The 25751-nt window shown below is 38.8% G+C and overlaps 1 protein-coding gene across 5 annotated transcripts in view; it reads left to right on the forward strand.

Annotated features, from left to right (window-relative positions):
* The window catches only part of NALCN (sodium leak channel, non-selective), a 374466-nt gene that overhangs the window by 135038 nt on the left and 213677 nt on the right, over window positions 1-25751 (forward strand). For all 5 annotated transcript variants that reach the window (XM_039473391.2, XM_039473390.2, XM_074387470.1 and 2 more), the window contains one exon: window positions 20069-20200. In XM_039473391.2, the coding sequence (XP_039329325.1) occupies window positions 20069-20200 (132 nt within the window). The remainder of the gene's footprint in view (window positions 1-20068; window positions 20201-25751) is intronic.

Genomic DNA, 25751 nt, shown 5'->3' on the forward strand with positions numbered 1-25751 from the left:
AAATAAGGATATAATTAGTTATTTGATATCTGTTTCCCCTATCCGGAAAAGTCCCATCACTTTGGAGACTATACCAGAGTCATGGTTACCACTGGAACTATGCGTTAGACATGAGAGATGGTCTATCATGTTTATTCACTGAGAACAGTGAGAAAAGGAGCCAGTACCTTCTTGGCTTATGAAAGTACTTACTTGACTTCTCACTTAGAAGCTGCTCTGTTTATCCTCCTGGTCTTATCTCCAAAAACTAGAAATTGAGTAGATTGTGGCAATAACACCCTCTTCCATACAGAACATGTATTTCTATATGCATGTCATTGGACTCTAAAGCAAACAGTACATTTGGAGTTTGCTTCCAGAAAGTTCCTCACACAGGTTTTAGGGCTTTGGATTTATCCGGATAGTTTCGCCAGGAGGTCTCCTCCAGGACGTGGTGGCAGAGCCCTGCTAGAACATAACCCTCACCTCTGATATGTCTAATTTTATCAGAACTCTTTTCATCTTGTAAGCATGTAAGATAACTTTTGTATAGAAATAACGTGTTAGGAATAGCATCATTGAAAAGAACCCACACTAATTCTGTGTTAACAAGAAGAGTTTATTGGAATGAAACATTTGAATGGACATAATTAAATGGAATTTGTAATTTTGCAATTGTTAAAATAAATTAGAACAAATGAGGTATCAATAATACCTGAGACAGCAAACTGATGGTTGAGTTCCTATTTAACTGTTAGGAATTGTTGATTTTGTTTAAAGTGGAACTTTGTTTTTAAATTTGACCCAAAGTTTAAAAAACAGAGTATTTTACATAAAAACCCATACATCCTACCCGTCCTATAAAAGAAAACGATCTAGCAACACAGAGCTTTTGTGTCCACCTGGCTAAAGCTGGCCATAGCTGGGTGGTGACTGCCACATTAGCAGAGGCAGAGAGGATCTACTGCATCTCAGTCTCCCGACTCTCTGCGTTGTTACCGCCGCACTGGAAGTGAGGGTTGTACTTACCCACGGACTCATAAGTTTATTTTTCTAAGAGTAAAGAAATATTTATCTTTGTCAATGACTCTATGGTTTAGAAATAAGTAATAAATTCATAAGTATCTAAATGTATAAAGATACACAAATTTGTGGATGAATCAATAAAGAATAAATACAAGGCATTTTATTTTTTTATTTTTGTTTTATTTTATTTTATTTTTGAGACAGAGTTTCGCTCTTGTTGCCCAGGCTGGAGTGCAATGGCACGATCTCGGCTCACTGCAACCTCTGCCTCCCGGGTCCAAGTGATTCTTCTGCCTCAGCCTCCCAAGTAGCTGGGATTACAGGATTACAAAGCATTTTAAAAGCACCGTGTGATTACAGAAAACAATGAGAAATAAACCTGATTTTTAAGGGAAAAAAGGCTATTCTAATGTGTTAAATATGTAACTCTAAGCCTAGTTTCCTCATGTTACCTGCTAGGTCTCAGGAGGCACTTGTTTGAGTGACTCATGGAATAAGTGAAAATAATGTAACTTCAGATTACAAAGATGATATAATAAGTTGTGCATACATTTCAGTGATTCCAAAATAGCATTTTCCTGTATTTTATGTTTTTAACATTTTAAAACGTTAAAATCACAACAGCATAATTGGAGGCTGCCTCAAATCCTCTTATAAATGAAATGTGCTAAAAAATCAAAACTTTCTTTGCTGGTATTATGTATTATACTTTTCACCTTGTCTTCTACTCTCTGTATCCTTGTCCAGTTCCTGTAAGTGATTAGGTAATTTAAAGAAATAAGATTGATTAAGGTGGCTTAATTTTCCTCACCATTATTAAGTTAAATACATGATGTAACTGATGCTTCTATAATACTGAATATTTTATGTGTAATAATTTATTCTCTCTTTGTGTGTATGTGTATATTTATATACACATATGTTTATGTTTATGTTTATATATGTATATGTATATATGTACACATATATATAGAAACATTGCAGGCATAAAACTATTAGGATTTTATGTATTTCAATGAGCAGTGATTCAGATCACACATTAGCAACTATTTTTAAATTGTTTTCTTACATTCCCACATGTGCACATACATGTTTTACCTTCTATCAAATGTTTCCGTTACTATGGTATTTGTTTCCTCTTTACATATATTGGTTACGGACATATTCAAATGAATTAGGGCACATAAAAGAGCTTACTCTTCTACAGAAAAAATAGGCTCTGTTGAGTCATTTGTAGAGGAAAGCATAGGCACCTTTGGTCTGCAATTTGAAAGCACAAATTTATTTTGTGTTCTGAGACACAAATTATAATTACAACCATAGCTATTATTATAATTAGAATAGGAACCATATGCAGACATGCAAGGAAAAGATTCAATTTGGTGCCCTTAAAGTGATCTTTCTGTTTTTATAATAAATGAAACTATACATACCTGTAAATGTAATTGCAGGACCACAAGTTCAAAAAAGGAAGACTAGCAAAAAGGCGTTGATTTTTAGCTTGGTAAGTTACGTGTGGTAAGCTCTTTAATGCTACTCGTTAAAAATTTTCATTCATCAACTTAATCGTATTAATTTAGCTAGGACATTTCCCATGTTTATCCAGCTATTAATGAAATGTATACCATGCTTAATAAGGCTAAGTTTTATAAGATATTGAGTATGGTAAATGTGTGCAATCACTAATAAATGTATCTCCACATTAAAAACAAATAGTTAAATGTCCTAGAACCCCTGAAAAATCCTCTCCCATCCTCCGTCATGCCTGGAATGTTTTTCTGACTCTTTCTCATCTCTGTGCATTGCTGATATGCTTATCACCTAGGGGCCCTCATTTCTGTTCCTGTTTTTGGTCCATACTGTGGGGACAAGATGGCTGGTGGTGAAAAAGAAAAGCCTAGAAACATAGATAAGTCAAACCTCACACTTGGTCTCTTTTCCTTTTTTTACTACAACTGCCTAAATGCTCATCTCCAAACATGACCTCCTCACCTCCCCCTCCTGCCTCCCCAGCCACAGATTCCTTATCTTCACTTGATGCATAAATACCCACTACAACATCTTTTTTTGAGACTACATGCTATTGTAGTCTGTTAGAGGTAAGGCTTTGGACACAGACTTCAGTTATACTGCTTACTAGTGGTAGGCAATAGGACATGTTTAAGTAAAATGGGGATGATAATTCTTTCCTGGATTTATGAGAATTAGTGAGTATTTATGTCTTAGGAAAGAATTATTTGATTGGAAGGAACAGACCATCTGCTCAAAGGGAACAGCTATTACAAGTGTCATTTGGCCTTTCTCTGCCTGTTTTTCACTCTCTGTTTGAGCCACATGATTTCTGTCTGTGCACCTGTCTCTGTTTTCTCTCCTTGAACACTGGCTTTACTGTTTTGTTTTGTTTTGTTTTGTTTTTTTCTCCTTGCGTATTACCCAAGTACGGCTAGTTGTGTCTGGGTTTAATGACCTCCCAATCAAGGGCCCTAACAAGACTCCCCAGAAAACATCCGAAGGAGAAGGTGCACTGGGAGAATGAAGTTGCACTGGGGGCATCAGAAAAAAGAGGCATGGCCGGAAGCACCACGGCAAGAGAGTGCAAATGGAAGGAAGCAGCAGGTCTACTTAAGCAAAGTATTGGATTTGCCTGCAGAGTAAACCCAGTCATTTGAAACCTCCCTTTTTAATCCCCTCTGAAAGCATTGCCCCATCTCAGTCTGCTGGAACCACCACTCAACCACCCTCCTTAGCTTTGTGGAATGGGTGGAGAGAGGACACAACTCTTTGGTCATATTAAGTAGTGAGACTTGACTGCAGTACTTACAACTCAGGGATAATTTTTCCTGTTAAACTTTTGAATCTTACAGGACTTGAGAAGTGTATTATGGGCTAAAGAAATACTCTGCAACAGTCTGACCTGAAGCTCAAATCATGCTGTATAAGATAGTTTCTTTAGAGAAGCACCACACAGTTTCTATAAACTTACAAATGGACAACTTGTAAACTGGTATTATTTTACAATATAATATTAAGTCAATTTCCTTGCATTTAAAAAATGCATATTCTGAAATAATTTAGAAACACAGTTAAGCAAAAATACCTATGTGTCTGTTGGGAATAATAATAGCTAATATTTATGGACCACTCACAGTGTGTTTTATTAGGTTTTAAATTATTTAATGCTCACAGTACCATAAATGTTGATACTAATAGGATCTGTTTAACAAACAAGGAGGTTGGAGGCACAGACAACAAAAGGAATTTGACGAAGATCACATAGTTACTGAATGGGGATTTCATCTCAGGCAGTTGACCTTATATTTTTAACTACTTTATTTTCATCCCTATGTATTACCCTACTGTAAAAATGCCCCACAGTTTGTTCATTCATTTATTCTTTCCACTATTGATGGACATTGAGCTTGTTCTATTCCAGCTATTCTAAGACCTGTTTGTCCATGCCTTTGTATACACACATGAGAGAGCTGTTCTAACATGTATAACTAGGAGAGCAATTTCTGAGTTAAAGGACATAAACACCTTTGACTCTCTGAGCTATGGCAAATGGCTCTCCAGATGATAGCGCTATTTTTTATGCCTGCTAGAAACTTGTAAGAGTACTTATTGCCTACATCTTCATCTGCACTTGATGTTATCAGGCTTTTACACCTGAGGGCATGAAATGGTGTCTTGTAATATAAATTTGCAACCCCCTGATTACAGCCTATGGATGTTGAACGTTTTTTCTTTTCTTTTCTTTTTTTTCTTTTTGAGACGGAGTTTCGCTCTTGTTGCCCAGGCTGGAGTGCAATGGCGCAATATCAGCTCACTGCAACCTCCACCTCCCAGGTTCAAGCAATTCTCCTGCCTCAGCCTCCCGAGTAGCTGGGATTACAGGCACGCACCACCATGCCCAGCTAATTTTATTTTAGTAGAGACAGGGTTTCACCATGTTGGTCAGACTGTTCTTGAACTACCAGCGTCAGGTGATCCACCCACCTCGGCCTCCCAAAGTGCTGGGATTACAAGCATGAGCCAGCATGCCCAGCCAAACAATTTTTGATAGATTCAAGGACAACAGATTTTCTGTAGATTTCTTGTTTATCTCATTTGCCCATTTATCTGTTGATTTTTCTAAGTAATGTTCAGAAATTCTGAGTGTTTCTAAAGGGTACATTGTTTCTTTCCAAATAAAAAATTAAGATATTAGATATAAAGATAAATCTAAAATATTAATGCTTAACACAAGCACCTTTTTTCATCTCTCCCATCCTTAGTCAATAAGGCAATTCTTTTATGGGGCATTAAAAAAACCAATTAGAAAGCTTCTTCATTGTGTGCTTCAGTGTGAGTCTTAGAAAGGTGAAAAGTTATTAAGTGACTCTTTTAGCTTAACACCGAGCAGTTATGTAGCTGTTTAAATCCTATTTTAGCATAAGCAACAGCTGTGGGAAGGGTCACTCCAGTGCTTGATAAATAGAAGTCTGAAACTGGACCCTTAGTCCTCAGCAGCTGCTCTGACAAGCTGCTTCCCACCTGCTGCTCAGGTAGGAGTTTTCCTCTCTTGACAATTTGACAGATGTGTCTGCACACTTTTGAACTGTCTTCCAACACACCCCCATGGTCTATTAGCAGAAGGAACATCTCTGGCAAGAGGATGAAAGTACATACGCATGAGGCCTGGAACAATGGATCTCAGTTTCCCTTTGGTAGCACCCTACTGTGTGCCTCCTTCTGTGCAGAAGAGGGAGGTAACAGGCTTTTGCCAAAAGTAGGTCAAATGGTGGCAAAATCGTTCCTGTTGCGTTTTAATGCTCTTTATAAACATTTCCACTGAAGGCTAAGATTGAGGGGAGGTGGTCTGTGTGATGTGAGCATTTTATGTGATGAAGTGACATCCTAGACACTCCCGAAAGTGTCTTTCTTCTTCATGAACCTTCCCACAAACTGGCAGATCATTTCAAGAACTGATGGAGGCCGTGAGAATGTAGTTTCCCTCCGGAAGCTAACCTCTTCTACACTCACAGACCAGTGTGAGAAGACAGTGCCATCTGGCTAAGACCGTGTGGCCAAGGAGCACCTGGGACAATTTGATTAATTTCCCTAAGCCTCAGTTTCATTACCTGAAAAGTGAGGATCATAACATCTCTCGGGGTTTTGTAAGAATTAGAGATGATGGTCTGTATATACAGACACAGTGTGTGGATGCTGCAGGCTGCTCGCTCCGTAGACAGGTCTATCATCGTCATGCATGCACTCTCTCAGTGCTGTTCACCATTTTCAGGAAGTATCCTGCCCATTTCCAGGAAGTCGGCTCTCTCGCAGGCCCCTGGCCCAGTGACTCCAGCCTTTAGGGCCAGCCTTGCTTCCTTTCCGAGGTTTTAGAGACGTGCTTCTAAATGTCCAGCAGGCCTGTTTCCCAGGAATTCTCACAGACACATCACCCTTCTTATCATAAAAACTAAATGCACCTCTCTCCCCAACCTGTTCCCACAAAGAAATGAGGCTTTCCCTGGATTTCCAGACATCTCCCAACCAACCCGTTATGCTTCTCCTTTTGTCCTCTCCAAATGCAATCTGATCTGACTTCGATTCTGTCATTAATTCAGTATTTTGAAATGCTTTGAATCTTTCTCTTCACTCCACCTTCATATCCCTGCCCTCAAGATCAGGTCAAAGCTTCTCCAACAAAAGTGATCTCTAATTCCTTGATTATACTTGGTCATTTTCTTTTTCGTTTCTCTTTCTTCTCTGTTGCCTCCTTCACGATAGGCACTTGGCAAAGACTTGCTGGATTATACGTGGTTGTATACACCCAGGTGCGTTCATGCGCAGAACAACACAGGCTCACACACACCAGACCCAAATCTTTCTCTTCCCCTAGACAGGTGTCAAATGAGGTTTCTCCTAAATGCGCATGTGTGTGTGCACACACACACAGTGATACACAGTCACACTCATGCACACATGTACACACACATACACTCATACAGGCTCACACATGCTCACACACATGCACACACACCTCAAACACACACAGTGACACAGACACACACATGCACATTCATACACACACACACACACATACACACCTATACACAATCATGCATGCTCACACATGCACATATACTTACACACTATGACAGTCGCAGACACACATGCACACACACATATGCATATGCACACACATACACACTTACACATGCTCATGCACGCTCACACACCTCACATATATGCACACTGTCACACAGTCACAAACACACATGCACATACATGGATATACTCACTTTTACATGCTCACACACCTCAAACACACATACACACACAGTGACAGTCACACACATGCAAACATGCACACACATGGATATACACACACTTAAGCACGCACACACACATACCTCGGACATGCACATAAACTCAGTGACACAGTTACACACAGACACACACATGCACCCAGACATACATACACACACTTATACACATTCACACACGCTCACACATGCACATTCACAGTGACACAGTGACACTGACACACATGCTCATGCCCACACATGCACACACACATGCATAAACACACTTGTACACACTCATGCATGTTCTCACACACACACTCACACACAAAGGCACACACATACCTTAATTTTCAGTTTCTCAGAGGAATATAAAACAACTCCTTGGAGGAAAAGTTGGTAGGAAAAAGTGAATATAAAAACGGTTATGCTATAATTACCTGGAATAAATATTATAACCAGGAAAAATACAATAGCTAAATGTGAAAAGGGGTAGCTAAAATGCTACTTGAAAAGGCCTATTGTAATCTTGAAGCCGGTGGCCAAATGAATTAAACAGAGGGGCCAATTGTATAAATCCTCAGTTCGAAATATCCCATACATTTATTTAGATATATATTCAATATGTATTTAATATATCATGATTATATTTCAAATAATAATTATATTTAAAATAGACATCAGAAGACCAGCCTTATTATAATAAAAAGTAAGATTAAATTATTAGTGTTATTTTTACTTATTTGTTTATCTGTCTTACTGGCAATAAACAGTTTTGCTTCTTTGATTCTTAAACCTCATTGGAAGAAATATCCAAAATATTTTTAAATCATTTGCATGCCATGTTATCTCAAACTAAATTCCAGTCTTGTATTATATTTTCATCCTCCAGTTTGAATCAGTCCTGTAACTCTTGAGTGTTTACAATTATATTAATTAGGAGACATGTACTAACTTATGCCAAGCATTTATATTGTACTAACTTATGCCAAGGATTTATAAAATGTTCATCAGAGACACATTTCCACCACCAAAGATTCTTTGCATTGTCACCTTTGGAAAAAATGAAGGATGAGGGGGTTTTTTTGTTTGATTTTATTTTGCAAGTCTTGATTTCCAGGTTAAACACACAGCCTTCTTTAAGCCTTAAGCCAGGGCTTGAAGCTGCTATGTGTTTTCTCAGTGTTCAACACTGTCCACAGTAGAAGGGCTTGGAGTGGCAATACGATGCCTGATGCACTCTGGTTTAGACATAATGTACAATGTAAATCACTTTGTATATCTCAGGCTGTTCAGTCCTTCACATTTATTTTTATGTTTTTCCTAAATATTGCAAAATGAGTCTCTCATTAAAGATTCTATGTAGCTCAAAATTATTTTATTTATTTATGCATTCATTAAATATCACAAGTGAGGTCCTGCATTGCATTAGAAATACAGTGTATTAGAAAGGACAGTTAACATCAATTTTGAATTAGTAATTTCTCTCTTGAGTTTAAGACAAAAGTTTTGTGTTCATCCGCCCACTCTTTAATACTAAAAATAAAAATATAAAAGTCAATTTGAAGTGATTCTAGAGGTAGGAATTTAATTACCTATGGGAATGTCCTTGACATCTTAAAACCATCATGGCATTGTGTTACCTGTCCAGCAGTCCTACTGCAGCCCTTCCTGACTTCTCACTAACTTATCCATGAAGACAAGGATAAAGAAAAACTCACAATAATACTGATAACTAAGATTAAGAAAGCACCTTTTGTCAAAATCTGTTGAGATTATTCAGTAACTGTGTGGCTGGTGAAGAATTCATGAGAAAAAAACAAAACATCATGTATATTCAAATTGTTGAATCTAGTGTGTGTCCAGCCTTTTAGGAACTCAGTACTGAAGTCTAGGAATACCAGGCTAAAAAAATAATGGTTGGATTTTTCTACTCTTTCTAGACATCAGGGAACATGAGAGAAAATTATTGTGCAAGGACTAATATTCTGATTTTTATCATTACTCATGTCTAGCCAAGTAAGCAAGGTCAACGCTTCATCATTGAAAAGCCAAGATTTTCACATTTTCATTCTCAGTTTTGACTCTTGTATTTCACTGGCACTTGAGTGTATGTCAGAATCAGAGGATCATGAAGGGACAGTCCCGGTGACTGCCATGGGTGGAGACTCATTGCTGGAATTTATACAGTGAGGCCTCCTTGGTTGACCATCACTCTGGGTCTTCTTGTGCCCAGAGCAGAATGGTATGACTTCCTGGAAACGGAGATCATATTACTTGAAGCAATAGGATTGTATTACTTGAACTCTAGTGTCCTAATTTGTTTTACTCAGTTTGTGTTAATACATGCCAAAGATAGGGAAGAGAGTGAGAGGGTCTTGGGACCACCATCTAAATTAGAGCATCCCTCTTTTTGGAATCCTCGCTAAGACACCTCAGGGGAAACTGGCTTTCTAAAGTTTGGCTCATAGTCTAATTGGCTATGTCAAGAGTATCAATGTTGCTTTCATTTTAATACAGGAGAGAGAGAAATGTTTAGCCCAGAGGCTACTTCCTCAGAAGGAGGGAGAAGATGGTCCATGGCCAATTCAGTACGTGGGGGTAATTAAGTCATATCAAAAATCGTTGTTGAATCTACTATGAGTTCAACCTTATAGGAACTGAGTACTGAAGTTTAGGAACACCAGACTCAAAAACAATATATTGATGGGCTTTTTCTACTCTTTCTAGACACCAGGGAACATGAAAGAAAAATATTGTGGAATAACTAATATTTTTCGTTTTTATTACCCATGTCCAGCCAAGTAAGTAAAGTCAATACTTCATTATTTAAAAGCCAAGATTTTAGCATTTTTATTCTTTGTTCCAAGTCAATAATGAAGTCATGTGGGGGTATTGAGTTCTTAATCCATAAATGATAGGTTAGCTAATTGAAAGGTTTTGTACATGTCATCATTTACTTCTCCTTTCTCCTACTAATCCATAAATGTAGGCCACAAAGTGTGAGGAAACAAGGAGATTTTAAGTAGGGTTCTGTAAGATAGTTTAAATTGTGAATATTCATTATGGCATTGCACTCCGGGAAATACCTTTTGTCCCAAATTGAAGCTTTCATAAAGAAAATACACCATGTTTTAAATCAATTCAAGACATGATTTTATTGGACAGGTTAATTTTATTTTAAATATTTCTTAACTGATATATTCAGATCTCTGTAGTCTTAGTGACAGTATCCCAATGCCCAGAAATGGCTTTTGTGTGCTCCTAGCACTTAGTGAGGCATCATATCTATATATAATGTATATGACCCAGACTAGGGTAACAAGACTAAACACCTTAGAAAAGCCCATGAAATAGTCTCCCTTTCCCACAAGGGTTATTATTCATGATCAATGTCTGAGTTTTCCAATACCCTACATCAGACTCAGAGATGCCAGAAGAGCTGGGGGAGCTGGGTGGTGAGCAATCAAGTTAGGTCCAGGAGGCCTGTTAACATTTGCTAATTTCCATGGTGTAAATGCTCCCACAACAGCCAATTTCAAGTCACCAACATGACATCGGGAAGCATGAAGGTGGAGAGAGATGTGACTGCAGCTCCAGCACAGCACAGCTCGGGCGAGCTGCACTCCCACTTGAGTCAGAGATGGTGTATACCTACATACATGTCACACATGTCTTTGTAAACATGGTGCAAAAATTTTGTTTGCAAAAACTGCACATTTTGATGCCTCCATCCAAAGCACCTAGTTTCCAACTTCGCTGTAGAGGGGAAGAGAGAGGGAGAGAGTTTTGAGAAGGCACACCCTTTCTCAAAGCGACACATCACTTCCATTTCTGTTCTGGTGGTGAGAACCAATCACATTGCTCCACTTCAGTAATAATAAGCTGAGTGATGTAATTGAGCTATATGCCAGGAAGTGGAATCCAGCTTGGTAGGTATAATAGCTTTTGCTAAACAACAAGGCACCCTAAAACTTAATGGCTTGGACAGACACTTACTTTTGCTCATGAATTTGTGGATCGGTTGAACAGCCCTGCTAGTCTGAGCCAATCTCAGCTGATTACGGCTGAGCTCACCCTTGCCTCTGCTGTCAGACACTCATCAGCTGGCATCTCTGATTTGGAGTGTGGCTTGTTGTCAATTGGAATGAAGAGAATGACAGGGCCCATGGCCACCTGGCCACCATGCAACAGGCTAAGTTGGAGAGTTGATGTGGTTGCTCAGGGTTCTAAGAGCAGCAAGAGTAAGTTCTAATACACAAATACATCCAAGTCTCTACTTACTTCACCATTGCTACCATCTCATTGACCCAAACATGTCACATGGCTGAATCTGGAGTCAGTGTGGAGGATACCGCCAAGGATGTATGGATACCAGGAAGTGAACTCAATTCGAGGCCACTGGGTTCTTTCCCACAGGCTAAGAGAATGAAAATCACTGGCTTGGCATCATACTCAATCCTGCTTAGTGGCGATTTCTTTCACGCCAGCTGTTAGTGGTGTTTTTTTCCTTCTTGTTAAAATCTAGTTTGTGCTGTAAAGTCAAGAGAAGCTGGTGAGGGAAAAAAATAGCATCTTCATATATTAGTCTGTTGATTTGTAATTTGACATCTAACCTTACTCTTACAGAGTCGAGTGAAAGCTATCCTCACATGGCCTAGAAATAAAAGGGTCTGTTCAGGCTCCCTTACTCGGCTCTCCATTCCAAGAAAGAGAGCCAGCCACTGATAGGGCATGGCAGCTGGCAGGGTGTCCACCAGTATCACACACTCTCGGTGCCTTTGTGGAGACTGACTTGTGGATTCCCTTCTGTCCTGGGTCTCTAAGGACACATCAGGAACAGACAGATGAGAAAGGCAGTCTCTAAGGACATCCACTGGTTCTGTTTTCAGTGTTGATGTTAAGTGTTGCCTTTTTAATATAAATTTTTTGTGTTGGACAGAATAATTGTGTATATTGATAGCAGAAGTAATGAATATCCAGATGTCTTCTAAATAAGGGAAGCAAAAGATGTACCACTTGCAAATGGGAGATTTATTTTAGGTTTTATGCATTTGGTCTCTTACACTGTATCCTTGTTCTTATGTTCATGGCTCGTATGCAGGATGGTTTCTGAGAATTTCTTCATGTAATTGCATTGTTCTCCAAATATGTTTATTTCAAAACCCAATTAAAACACAACTTTTAGTACATGGCTGAGGCAGTATTCAGTGGATGAAACTATTTTTTACTAAGGTGAGTTATTTTACTCAAGCAGCAATTTAAAGACTGATTTTATTTCTGAGCTGTAATATTCATTATCCTAATTTATATTTATTGCAACCTCTAAGACCACTATTTTGTCTCTTTGCCTACAGTCTTCAGAATCATTAAGTTACTGTTCATAGGAAAAATTACTGAAGAAATTTAACAGAAACAGCTTTAATAAAGTACTTAAGCATTTATACCACAAAAAAGATAAGATAGCTTTAGATCTTTTTGAAAGTTTATAAATTTTCGTAGTCCATCTCAAGATTGCTGATCTCTTTCACTTGATTTCCCATGTTACACCTTCAGACCTTCCTCATAAGTAGAGTTGCTTCCCCAAAGCATCTCTACTTTTAAATCCTTAGAGTGTTTTCCAAGACTGAAATAATGAGAGTTACAGAGTGCACAGAGCTCACTACAGGCTAGTCTCTACACTGAAGTCTCATTTATTTTCAAGTTACAGCCAAAATATGTAGATGTTATCATACTCATTTCTCTATGAGAAAACTGAGTCACAGAGAGGTTAAATCAGGCACAGAGACAAGATTTAAACAGCTCATCCTGCCTTCAAAATCGACATTCCATTAAACCAGGGCAATCTTAAATCTGTCTGTAAAGAAAAGATTGTCTTCAGCTTTCAAACATAGGATTCATGTACTTAGACCTTCTATCCAACAGCAAATACTTGGTAAGGAAGCTGCTCTCATTCTTTTTTAATATATAGAGCAATGTTGACTGATGAATTTTGACTGCCTGATAGAAAGCAAGAGACTACCTACTTTGGGCTCAAAATCGCTGAGATGTTTCTATCTCTGTGGGCTTAGAAATCTACTTAGGCTTTCTGAGCCTGTTTCTCTATCTGTAAAAGGGGATGCAAAAGTATCTATCTCACAGAGTTGTCGAGGATTAAAGATGTTACTACACCAGCAAGCAACATGCTTGGAATGAATCTTGGCACAAACCAAGCACTCCGGGAAACAGTAGCTCTTATTTCAGTAATCTATCCTGTTGATGTCCATTTTAATTGCATGAGGAGCCCTCCCCGTGTTTGGCTTAGACCTCCACAGTCTCCTGGGAGGTTTGCTGTCACAGCAGGACTGAGAATCAGTGTAGGGAAAAGTGACCTTTCTTGTTCTTCTGCTTGAGGTTGGACTCAGTCTCATTGTTCCAGATTCGTTGTCTCATCACACTTTCTGACACAACGCAGGACGAAAGCGTTGGTTGCTATTGTGAGTTTTACATCTGTAGTTGTCAACGTTACAGAGATCGCTGCCCCCTCCCCAACAAATTACCTTGTGTGGAACCCTATGGTCAGGTAGCATTTTGTAGCCATGGGTACTTTTATACAATCATGTTTCATAGAAGGTGATTTGAGCTGGTGTAGAAGATGATTTGAGCTGGTGTCTGTCCAAATCATTGACAATGCTGTGTTAATTTCCTATTGCTGCTGTAACAAATAACCACAAATTCAGTGACTTAAAACCACACACATTTATTCTCTTACAACTGCAATTAGAAGTCCAAATGGGCTTCATTAGGCTAAACACAAGGTATCAGCAAGGCTGCATTGCTTTTGGAGACTCTGGGGAGGAAATGGTTTTCTTACTTTTTTCACCTCCTACAGGCCACCTGCATTTGCATTTCTTATGAGATCTATAATGGCGTCTTTATAATGCCTCCAAATGGTTGCAAAACTAACACATGCTTTTGTCTTCATAAAGCCAAATGGATTTAGTTGATATTTGACCATGGAGCTGGGATATGGGGGCAAGGTTGGCAGCCATTCTTGTGTCGGTGTAGCCCAACATACCACATTCCAGCCAGTATCTGTGGTATTCTGTTCTAGTCACTACAGACTTCTAGAATCATGAAACTGTGAAGTTGTAAATAATCTTATAGGTCACCCAGCGCAGCCTGCTTTTAAGGAGTATCTTCTATAACAGTGCTTCTCAAAATTCAACATGCTATGAATCACATGGGAATCATGTTAAAGATACAGATTCTGATTCAGTAGGCCTGGGATGGGGCCTGAGATCCTGCATTCTTAATAAGCTTCCAGGATGCTGCTGGTCCAGGGACCACACTTTGAGTAACAATGTTCTAAAGCATTCCCGACAGATAATGCTGCCTCAGGGATTATCCTAGTATAGATTCTTTATATTTTGAAAATTCCAGCTGTCAAATTCACAGATAAATAATTCTTAGATCAAAGCCAACTTAGCCAAAACATATCCAAAACTTCTCTTCTTTTAAAAAAATGTAAACCAAAATAACATTGCCATTAAAGGAAACTTTAAGACATTGAACGTGTATGAAGGGCTTAAAGGAGCTTATATTAAAATATATAAATAAAAAATATGCCCACACATATGCAAATATACGTATATATGTACACACACACACACATATACTAGAGATGTATGTGTTCATCTGTCTACACAGATAGGTAGATAGATCCTGCATCCATATTAAATAATGCAATTGTGAGATCCTCAAGTCATATAATATTTTGTAGTACTGACTCAACTTTAACACCTTTATGTGAATTTTTATTAGAAAATTTAAAAATGAAAGGTACAAATTTGGACTTTTCTATAGATGCAAGCATGGATCTAAATGTAATGTCGTCAGCCTTTTTACATTAAAGAAACTGATAGTCACTTTCAAGCACTGGCTGAATTGAATTGAGTTGAAGTGGGCTTTGCCACTAGCTCTAACTTTAAAGCTGGAGTTACTGATTTTAATATTTAAATGTAGCTAGTGCACGTATTTATCACCTTAATTCTTATTTAATACTTGAAAGTTACTGCTTTGGAGAAAGCCAGCTAAGCAATGATTATACTGTATCAAAATCCATTGTAAGTGATTATTTTAATAACTCTGAACCAACAGGGACATATAGACATTCAGACAAAAAACAACCTAATTATAATGACAGCACCAAAGTGAAGCTGTGACAGTTACAAAACCAATTTAAAAGTTTTTTGACAGCCATGGCTAAAAGCTTTGTTTGAACCTTTCAGTAATAACAGTTTACTTAAGACATAAATCCATAGCTAAGGAAAATAGAAAGAGAAAGTTGTAGCTTTTCTGCCATGCAGATGAAATGGAAATCAGCAGAAATGTTTTTAAAAGAACATTATGCTGAAAAGAGTATATAAAAGGAATAATAGCTATGGAATTTAACTCTCATAGTGCAACAAAGACTAAGTAACAATAAAAATTTTAATGAGCATAGAAACGTGCCAGATGATTTGCCTATCTGTGTTATGAAGGTCAATCATTTCTGCAAGTAAATTGATATGCATGTAAACATGTTGATTGGCAGCTCTGGAATTTGATTTTGTATTACCTGTAAAATAAAGTCAAAGGCAAATGGATATGCATCAATAGCCATGATGACAGGAAGCCTTAAAAAAAATCTACTTTCTCAATGTCACTGGCATGTCTCAAATGATTAGACCCTTATCAATGTTACTTACCTTATTTGATTCTGGTCTTAGTCTGATATACAACAAAATTAATTCTTCAACCTTGGGTAATTAATTTCTCATTCCTGAACAGAAAAATACTTAATTCACAAAAGTACATTCCTTTTCTCTGCAAACCTTCATAGAATACTTGTAAATATAATCACCATTCTAAGCCCTCTACAAATATTGGCTCATTTAAAATTGATAACAATCCTTTGGCGTAGGTACTATTTTCTCCACTTTACCATTGGGAAAACAGAGATTTAAGCTACAGTGCCAGTCAGTGGTGCAGTTTCAGCTTCAGGCAGTTGCCCATTGCTCATGCTGTAGGATAAGGAAGACCCCATGAAACACATACATAGAGTTATAGAGACATTGGCAGTGCTCAGAGGAGGCAGTCCTTCTTCTCTTATCTCATTTTAAGGCTGTGCTTTAGTTAGATTCTTTGAGTTGCAAGGACTAAAGGATTCTCAGGTCAGATCGGATGGTAATGAGACCTCAGAAAGAGGATGGGTGGTGGCACTTGTCCCTGGGCAGATGTGGCTCGGTGGTTTATCGTTTGTGCTCAGTTCCTTTCCATAGGTCTGCTTCTCTCTCCTTTTTCTGCTGCCCAGGGCCTTCAGCCTCCACTCTCTCCATTTAAGTATTCTCTACCCCACAGTGGGCAGTGGGCCCTGGAATGGACTTTAAATAGACTAGGGTATTTAAATACACTAGCCTGATTCTGTAGTGTACTTGCTGTGTGACCTTGGAAAAATGACTTAGTCTCTCTGATTTCTGTGAAATGTGAGTCATGTATCACACCATATATAGCTATGGTGTGGCTATTAACACAAATAAAATAAATAACATATGAATAATATGGATCATGGCCAAGTGGGACTTATCCCTGGGATACAAGGATGGCTCAACATATGCAAATAAATCAGTGTGATACATCATATCAACAGAATGAAGGATAAAACTGTATGATTATTTCAATTGATGCTAAAAAAAAATTGGGGCAAAATTCAACATCTCTTCATGGTAAAACCCCTCAACAAAACTGGAGAGAGAAGGAACATACCACAACATAATAAAAGCCATATGTGACAGACCCACAGCTGGTTTCATACTGAATGGGGCAAAACTGAAAGCCTTTCCTCTAAGATCTGGAACATGACAGGGATGCCCACTGTCACCTCTGTTATTCGACATAGTCCTGGAAGTCCTAGATTAAACAGCTGGATAAGAGAAAGATATAAAGGGGATCCAAATGGGAAAGGAAGAAGCCAAACTGTCCTTGTTTGCAGATGACATGATCTTATATTTGGAAAACCCTAAAGACTCCACAAGGAAACTATCAGAACTGATGAACAAATTCAGTAATGTTCCAAGATACAAAATCAACATACAAAAACCAGTTGCATTTCTATATGCCAACAGTAAACAATCTGAAAGAGAACTCAAGAAAGTAATCCCAGGCTGGGCGCGGTGGCTCAAGCCTGTCATCCCAGCACTTTGGGAGGCCGAGACGAGTGGATCACGAGGTCAAGAGATTGAGACCATCCTGGTCAACATGGTGAAACCCTGTTTCTACTAAAAATACAAAAAAATTAGCTGGGCATGGTGGCGTGTGCCTGTAATCCCAGCTGCTCAAGAGGCTGAGGCAGGAGAATTGCCTGAACCCAGGAAGTGGAGGTTGCGGTGAGCTGAATCACATTACCTGACTTCAAATTATAATAAAAAGCTATAGTAACCAAAACATCATGGTACTGGCATACAAAAAGACACATAGACCTATGGAACAGAACAGAGAACCCAGAAAGAAATTCACATACCTACAATGAACTTATTTTTTACAAAGGTGCCAAGAACATACACTGGGAAAAGACAGTTTCTTCAATGAATGGTCCTGGGAAAACTGGACATCCATATGCAGAAGAAACTAGACCCCTGTCTCTCACAATGTACAAAAATCAAATGAATTAAAATTTAAATATAAGACCTCAAACTATGAAATTACTACAAGAAAACACGGGGGGAAATCTCCAGGACATTGGACTGGGCAAAGATTTTATGAGCAATACCCCATAAGCACAGACAACCAAAGCAAAAATGGACAAATGGGATTACATCAACTTACAAAGCTTCTCCACAGCAAATGCTATAATTAATAAAGTGAAGAGACAACACACAGAATGGGAGAAAATATTTACAAACTACCCCTCTGCCAAAGGATTAAGAACCAGAATATATATTGACCTCAAACAACTCTATAGGAAACATCTAATAATCTGATCAAAAAAATGGGCAAAAGATTTGAATAGACGTTTCTCAAAAGAAGACATACAAATGACAAACAGGCATATGAAAAGGTGCTCAGCATCGCTGACCATCAGAGAAATGCAAATCAAAACTCCAATGAGACATCATGTTGCCCCAGCTAAAAGTGGTTTATATTCAAAAGTCAGGCAATAATAAATGCTGGTGAGAATGCAGAGGAAAGGGAACATTTGTACACTGTTGGTGGAAATGTAAATCAATACAACCACTATGGAGAACAGTCTGAAGATTCCTCAGAAAAGCTGAAAATTGAGCTACCATGATTTAGCAATCCCACTGCTGGCCATATACCTAAAAGAAAGGAAATAAGGATATCTAAGAGAAATCTTCAATCCTGTGTTTGTTGCAGTACTGCTTACAATAGCCAAGGTTTGGAAGCAACCTACATGTCCATCGATAGATGAATGGATAAAGAAAATGCAGCACATATGCATAGTGGAGTACTACTGAACCATAATAAAGAATGAGATCCAGTCATTTGCAAGAGCATGGATGGAACTGGAGACCACTGTGTTAAGTGAAATAAGCCAGGCATAGAAAAACAAACATCACATGTTCTCACTAATTTGTGGGATCATAAAATCAAGATAAGCAAACTCATGGACATAGAGAGTACAGGATGGTTGCCAGAGGCTGGGATGGGTAGTGGGGGGCCCGGGGGAGGTAGAGATAGTTAATGAGAACAAAAAAAAATAGAAAAATAAATAAGACCTACTATTTGATAGCACAGTAGGGTGACTGCAGTCAGGAATAATAATTATACATTTTAAAATAAAGAGTGTAATATGATTGTAACTCAAAGGATACCCCATTCTCCATAATGTGCTTATTCCACACTGCATGCCTGTATAAAAACATCTCGTGTACTCCATAAATGTGTGTGTGTGTGTGTGTGTGTGTGTGTGTATACTTACTATGGACCCACAAATATTTTAATGCAAATAATATGGTCTAGAACATAGTAAGCATTTAATACAGGATAGCTTTTATAATACTCATTATTTTTAAATGTGTCATTATCTCTGTCTTAATGTAGGCAGTAGACTTGGGCCAGACTTGGGTTCCAGTATCGAGTCCATTTTCAATCCCTGTGTGACAATGGGAAAGTTCTTTAACCTCTTTGAGCCTCAGTTTCCTTATAGAATAAGTTCCTAGGGCTATGATGAGTTGATTTACATAAAGCATCTAGAAAGACTCCAGACAGATAGCAAGTGCAATGTAGATGTCACTTACTAGAAGCTGTAGTAAAATTTTCAACAATTATTTATGGAAGTTATAAGTAAAAAACGAATCTTAGGTTTCTTTTACTTCTCTAAAATGTTTTCGTCCACAGTATTCTCCCTTAACACAGAATAAAGTAATACTTGTTTTATGTTACCAGCTTTTTAAAAGCCATTTATTCATACAGTCAGAATTAAGAATAAATACTACCCAACCAACCAATAAGAAAATTAAGATGCAAGCTATACACAAATTAAATGATATATGTTTTCCATTTTTTCTCAGAAGTCTCTGAAACCATCTTCCTAGTCATTGTTTAGCTGCCTGAAAGAAAGGTTCCGTTGCTCTCCCGGTTCAGCAGTATGGGACATTGATGGCTTTATCTTGGAAGCCCTGTTGTGCATAGCAGTGTATCACAATGGTGCTGTCAGCCAAGGCCTAAGCCCATCAATTACGTTTTATCATGAGGTTTATTTCTTTGTGAAAAGTCCATCTGTTTTGCCCCCTCAGAAAATGATGCGGTCATCCATCTTCCACATGTTCATCCTGAGCATGGTGACCGTGGACGTGATCGTGGCGGCTAGCAACTACTACAAAGGAGAAAACTTCCGGAGGCAGTACGACGAATTCTACCTGGCCGAGGTAAGCAGCTCTCTACCACGCAGGTCGCTGGGCAAGGAGCAGGCGAACCGCAGGCAGTGCCTCTTAGGGATGCAAAAGTGAAGTGTAGCGTGTTCGTTACTTGACTTCCACCAAAGCTGAGTCATCGTCTGGCTCTGAAGTGGTTCCTCTGGTCACAGTGTGGCCTGATTCATTTCCTGTCACTGTGGGCCTGAGTCATCTTCCTCACAGTACGTCATGTTGCCAGGGTAACCCTTTTTCCCTGGGCCTTTCTCGAGGGTCTTGCTGTTTTCCTGTCCACCTCCTATTATCTCTCCATTTCTTAGTTACATTAGTTTGTGTCCAACTAAGTTTAAGCAGGCACCGATTCAGAAGATCATAAATAGGCTCATAAATACTCAACTCAGCCATACCTAGAAGGAGGCTGGAAGGAAACACAGAGAGATGATCATGATAATTACCGGACGCGATACTAGAAATGGGTGATACAACCTTCATTAAAGAATCAAATCAGTAGCAGGTAGGTTTCATGATTAAGCATCTCCCTAGCACTCTACATATCATATTAGAGTTTTGGAATAGTACTTCCAATTGTTAAGGTAATTTTGTTAATATCTGATTATTAAAATATTTTAATTTTTATTTTTACCAATAAGCATTTTGCATTTACATTAAAATATTTTAACGATTTTCAAAGATTTTTTTTTATTCAGTGTAAAAAAAATACCTAGGCTAGGCTTACGCCAATAATCCCAGCACTTTGGGAGGCCAAAGCTGGCAGATCGTGAGGTCAGGAGTTCAAGAGCAGCCTAGCTAACATAGTGAAACCCCATCTCTACTGAAAATACAAAATATTAGCCAGGTGTGATGTCTGGTGCTTGTAATCCCAGCTACTCAGGAGGCAGAGGCAGGAGAATCACTTGAACCTCAGAGACGGAGGTTGTAGTGAGCCGAGATCGTGCCATTGCACTCCAGCCCAGGCGGCATTGCAAGACTCCATCTTAAATAAAGGAAACAAACAAACAAACAAAAAACTAAAATGTATCTTAGAATTCAATGATTACACACTTATAAAAGAAATTGATTGACGTGGAAACCCAATCATCATGTAAGTGAGGTATACATTGAAGCTGTACAATGCTTCAATAAATCTAACCTATGAAAAAGCAAACTGAAAAGGCAGAAAAGTCACAATTGATTATTTGTATTTCAGAAGATTTTTTTCACATAAAAAATCAGTTTGCCATATAATTAAGCATTCTTCGATTCCTGGAATTCTCTCAGTACATTAAAAAAATTGATTTGGTTAATAAAAATGTATAACACAATCTACTCACATGCAAACTTTTCTGGAAAAGGATTCATTGCATGCACTATTGAGTATAAACATCTATGTGAATATCAAGAAACTTTTAAGTAGTCACTTCTGAATTCTTCTCTTCATGGAAGTGTGTCTCTTGAAACAAAATATTATTAACACAAAACTTTTACTGGACTACAGTCTATGTGAGGCAACACTTGTCCAATAGCTACCTGGTAAATGGAGCTTACAATCTAGCAAAAAAAATAAAAAGTAAACAATAAGAGTTTTGTGCTATAATGACAGGTTCATGAAGAAGTTATATCCAGTCCAACCCTGAAAAATAGGTACAATTTTGCTGAAAATCCAGCACACAAAGAATGAATTGTCATTAAAAGCAGAGAAGGCCAGGTGCGGTGGCTCACACCTGTAATCCTAGCACTTTGGGGGCTGAGGCAGGCAAATCATGAGGTCAGGAGTTCGAGACCAGCCTGGCCCCTCTCTACTAAAAATGCAAAAAATTAGCCAGCTGTAGTGGCGGGCACCTGTAATCCCAGCTACTCGGGAGGCTGAGGCAGGAGGATCACTTGAACCCAAGGGGCAGAGGTTGCAATGAGCTGAGATTGCACCACTGCACTCCAGCTCAGGCAACAGAGTGAGACAGTCTCAAAACAGAACAAAACAAAAAAGCAGGGAGAACCCTGGACTGACACTAATATTTGCAGATAAATTTCTAACACAGGGAAAGATCATTGAAGGAATCCCCATCAAGTTATTTCTGTTTTTTCTAGAAAGTAGGAAGCAAGGTCTGCATCTGGCCAGATGATGAGATAGTGAAGGAGAAAGCTGGAGAAGAAAGGGAAGAGGGGAGAGATACCTTGGGATAGGCAAAAAATTAATTAACAATATAGCAATTGCAACATTAAAGATCCATTTAGGACTACAGATTTACAGTGACACCAATTTAGACAGATCTGTGACTTTTTAGGCCTCTCTAAGAAGAGGGAAGAGGAACATTTAAATCAATCCAGGTTTAGGGGTTTTTTTTTCAGGCTGGGGAAGCTGAAAAACAAAGGGAAAAGACACATGGATCGCTGGCAAAGGAGTTGAAACGATGACCCTGTGGTCTCTGTTGTGGAAATAAAAGCATAGAGGAGTGAGGGTGAAGAATGTGGTTAAAGAACACGTACCACTGAAGTCATGGAACTAGAAAAGGTTGTGATCAGAGAGTGAAGTCTGAGACTGTACAATTCTGGAGTAATTCTGAGAAATAAAATACAAAATTTAGGGTGTCACGTGGATGTGGGTGGCTTAAACATATTGATGGACTCAAGGCAGAAATGGAAAGGATGGTTGAAGCTAAGGTACTGGCTGAGTCTTTACGCGGACATTGAAGTCACTCAGAGTGAGGCCAGTTCTTGGAGAGAAGAGTGGAAGTCAGGGAGCAAAGTTCACAAAATCTGTCCAGTGACTGATGGACAGATTGACAGAAGGACAGAAGGCAGCCACGGGGAGAGTGGGTGACAGCATGTTTTAACCTCATGGAATATGTCGCAAAAAAGTATCAAGGAAGCTGGGCGCGGTGGCTCATGCTTATAATCCCAGCACTTTGGAAGGATGAGGTGGGTGAATCACCTGAGGTTAGGAGTTCAAGACCAGCCTGTCCAACCTGATGAAACCCCATTTCTACTAAAAATACAAAAATTAGTAGGGTATAGTAGTGGGTGCCCGTAATTCCAGCTACTTGGGAGGCTGAGGCAGGAGAATTGCTTGAACCAGGAGACAGGGGTTGCAGTGAACCAAGATCACACCATTGCACTCCAGCCTGGGTGACAGAAGCAGAACTCTGTCTTTAAAAAAAAGAAAAATTATTGAGGAGTAATGGATGGGGCACCTCCTCCTTGTCCACACGTTCTACCAGAAAGGGCTGGAAAGGGCTGCAGGGGCAGCTCATGCATTTGGGAAAGAATCAGTTGAGGCACAGACAGAAAGTAGATTCTGGGAATAGAGATGAAGAATGTAGAGGCAATTGTTTAACATAGGAGAGATTCAAAGATTCGTTCGAGGCTCTGAGGAAGGAGAGGTGGGAAGAAGGATGAGGTGAAAGAATGAGACAAGAGTAATAGCATCAGTGGGTAAAGAGCTGCTAACAAAAAGACCAGGGAACCAAAGCAGAAATGACCACAGGAGATGACGATTGTGCTCATCTCTCTGGGAGGAGTAATCCGCATCTGCTCCTGAAGGCATCCTGACGTTAGAGATCACAGTAACATTGCTTTTGTGATCTAGCCCAGGGTGGGCACGTGGTCACACTAAATCAGTCCTGGAGCACAAAAGAATAGGCCCTCCTAACTGGCAACAGCAAGGAATGGAATTCTTTACTGAATTTCACCTGACTTTTTCACATACAAAATTGATCCTTTCCTAATGTGTATGGTAGATGATTCATCCTCAGACTGTAAGAAATTCCAACAAAATGTCAAATAATTGAATACTGCAGAGTTGACTGGTTTCTATTTACTTATTTATTTATTATTTATTTATTTAGGGACAGAGCCTCACTCTGCCACCCAGGCTGGAGTGCAGTGGTGTGGTCTCTGCTCACTGCAACATCTGGCCCCCAGGTTCAAGGGATTCTCCTGTCTCAGCCTCCTGAGTATCTGGGATTACAGGCGCGAGCCACCACGCTGGGCTAATTTTTGTATTTTTAGTATACAGGGGGGGTTCACCATGTTGGTCAGGCTGGTCTCCAACTCCTGACCTCATGATCTGCCTGCCTCAGCCTCCCGAAGTGCTGGGATTACAAGCATGACCCACTGCACCCAGTCGACTGATTACTATTTAAGTGCATTGTAGAGTCTAGGAGTAATTGGTAAATCCTTGTCTTTTTTCTTTTTCTTTTTTATAACATTAAAAATAAAAACAACCCCAACAACAGGCAAACAGGACTGGATGGTAGAATTCAGTATATATTATATGCCCAATAATTGTCGTCCCCTTACAATAATAATAAGAAAGGGGGTGGGAGGAAACTTTGAGAGGTGGTGGGTGTGTCAATGGCATTGATGGTAATGGTTTCACAGGGGTACACTTATTCCCAAACACTTCAAATAGATACATTACATGAATGCCGCTTTTACATGTCAATCATTCTTAACAAAGTGGCAAATCAATTAACAGCGAACTTTTTGAAATCCTGGAAAATCAATAAATAAACTAAGTAGTGGTGATTTCATTCACTAAAACAACCAGCTAGACCCCTTCCATTTACTCTTGAACTTTTTAAGCATTCTGAATTTGTTTCACTCTAGGTTTTGTTCTTTTATTGTTTTTTTGAGACAGTCCCACTTTATCGCTCAGGCAGGAGTGCAGTGGTGCGATCTCAGCTCACTGCAACCTCTAACTCCTGAGTTCCAGTGATTCTCTTACCTCAGCCTCCCAAGTAGCTGGGATAACAGGCACACCCAGCTAATTTTTGTATTTTTAGTAGAGATGAGGTTTCGCCATGTTCGTCAGGCTGGTCTCAAACTCCTGGTTTCAAGCAATCCACCCATCTCAACCTCCCAGAGTGCTGGAATGACAGGCATAAGCTACCACACCCAGCCATTCCACTCTGTTTTTGATTTTGGGTGTTTGACTTTCCCCAAGTATGTCTAGTTTTTATTCAAATGACATTGCCATTTCTCTTTGTATCAGAAACTTATACATGAGACAAAGTGATATGTTTCAAATGAGTGTGGATAAATCAATTTAATTAGACTTACTTTTTCATAATATATTCAATTTTTATAAAGTTTATAAAAATGTCTTGAGTTTAGGCCGGGGTCAGCAAACTTTCTTGAAGACCCAGAGAGTAAACATTTTGCCTTTTATAGACCACCCTCTCTCTGTCTCAGCTACTCAACTCTGCAATTGCAAAAAAGTGAGTGTGGTTGTTTTCCAGTGAAACTTTATTTACAAAAATGGATCTTGGGTTTAAGCTATAGAATCAGAGAGCATGTCAACTAACATTCTTGTGTTAAATTCAAATATTTTAATATTTACAACAATAAAGCTACCATTTTTTAGATGATCCATTATGTGCCAAGCACTTTAAAATAATTTATTGTCTCATTTAATTCTGAAAATAGCTATAATAACAACAATTCAAGTTTATAGACTATAATGATGCAGTATTTAAGGGAATAGCATTATGTAATATTTTGAAAAGTTTATTTTAAAAATAGATCACAACAGGTCATGAGCTTTTAAAGAAGTAATTTTTTAAGTTTC

This window comes from Saimiri boliviensis, chromosome 16 (genome assembly GCF_048565385.1).
Source record: "Saimiri boliviensis isolate mSaiBol1 chromosome 16, mSaiBol1.pri, whole genome shotgun sequence".
NCBI lineage: Eukaryota > Metazoa > Chordata > Mammalia > Primates > Cebidae > Saimiri > Saimiri boliviensis.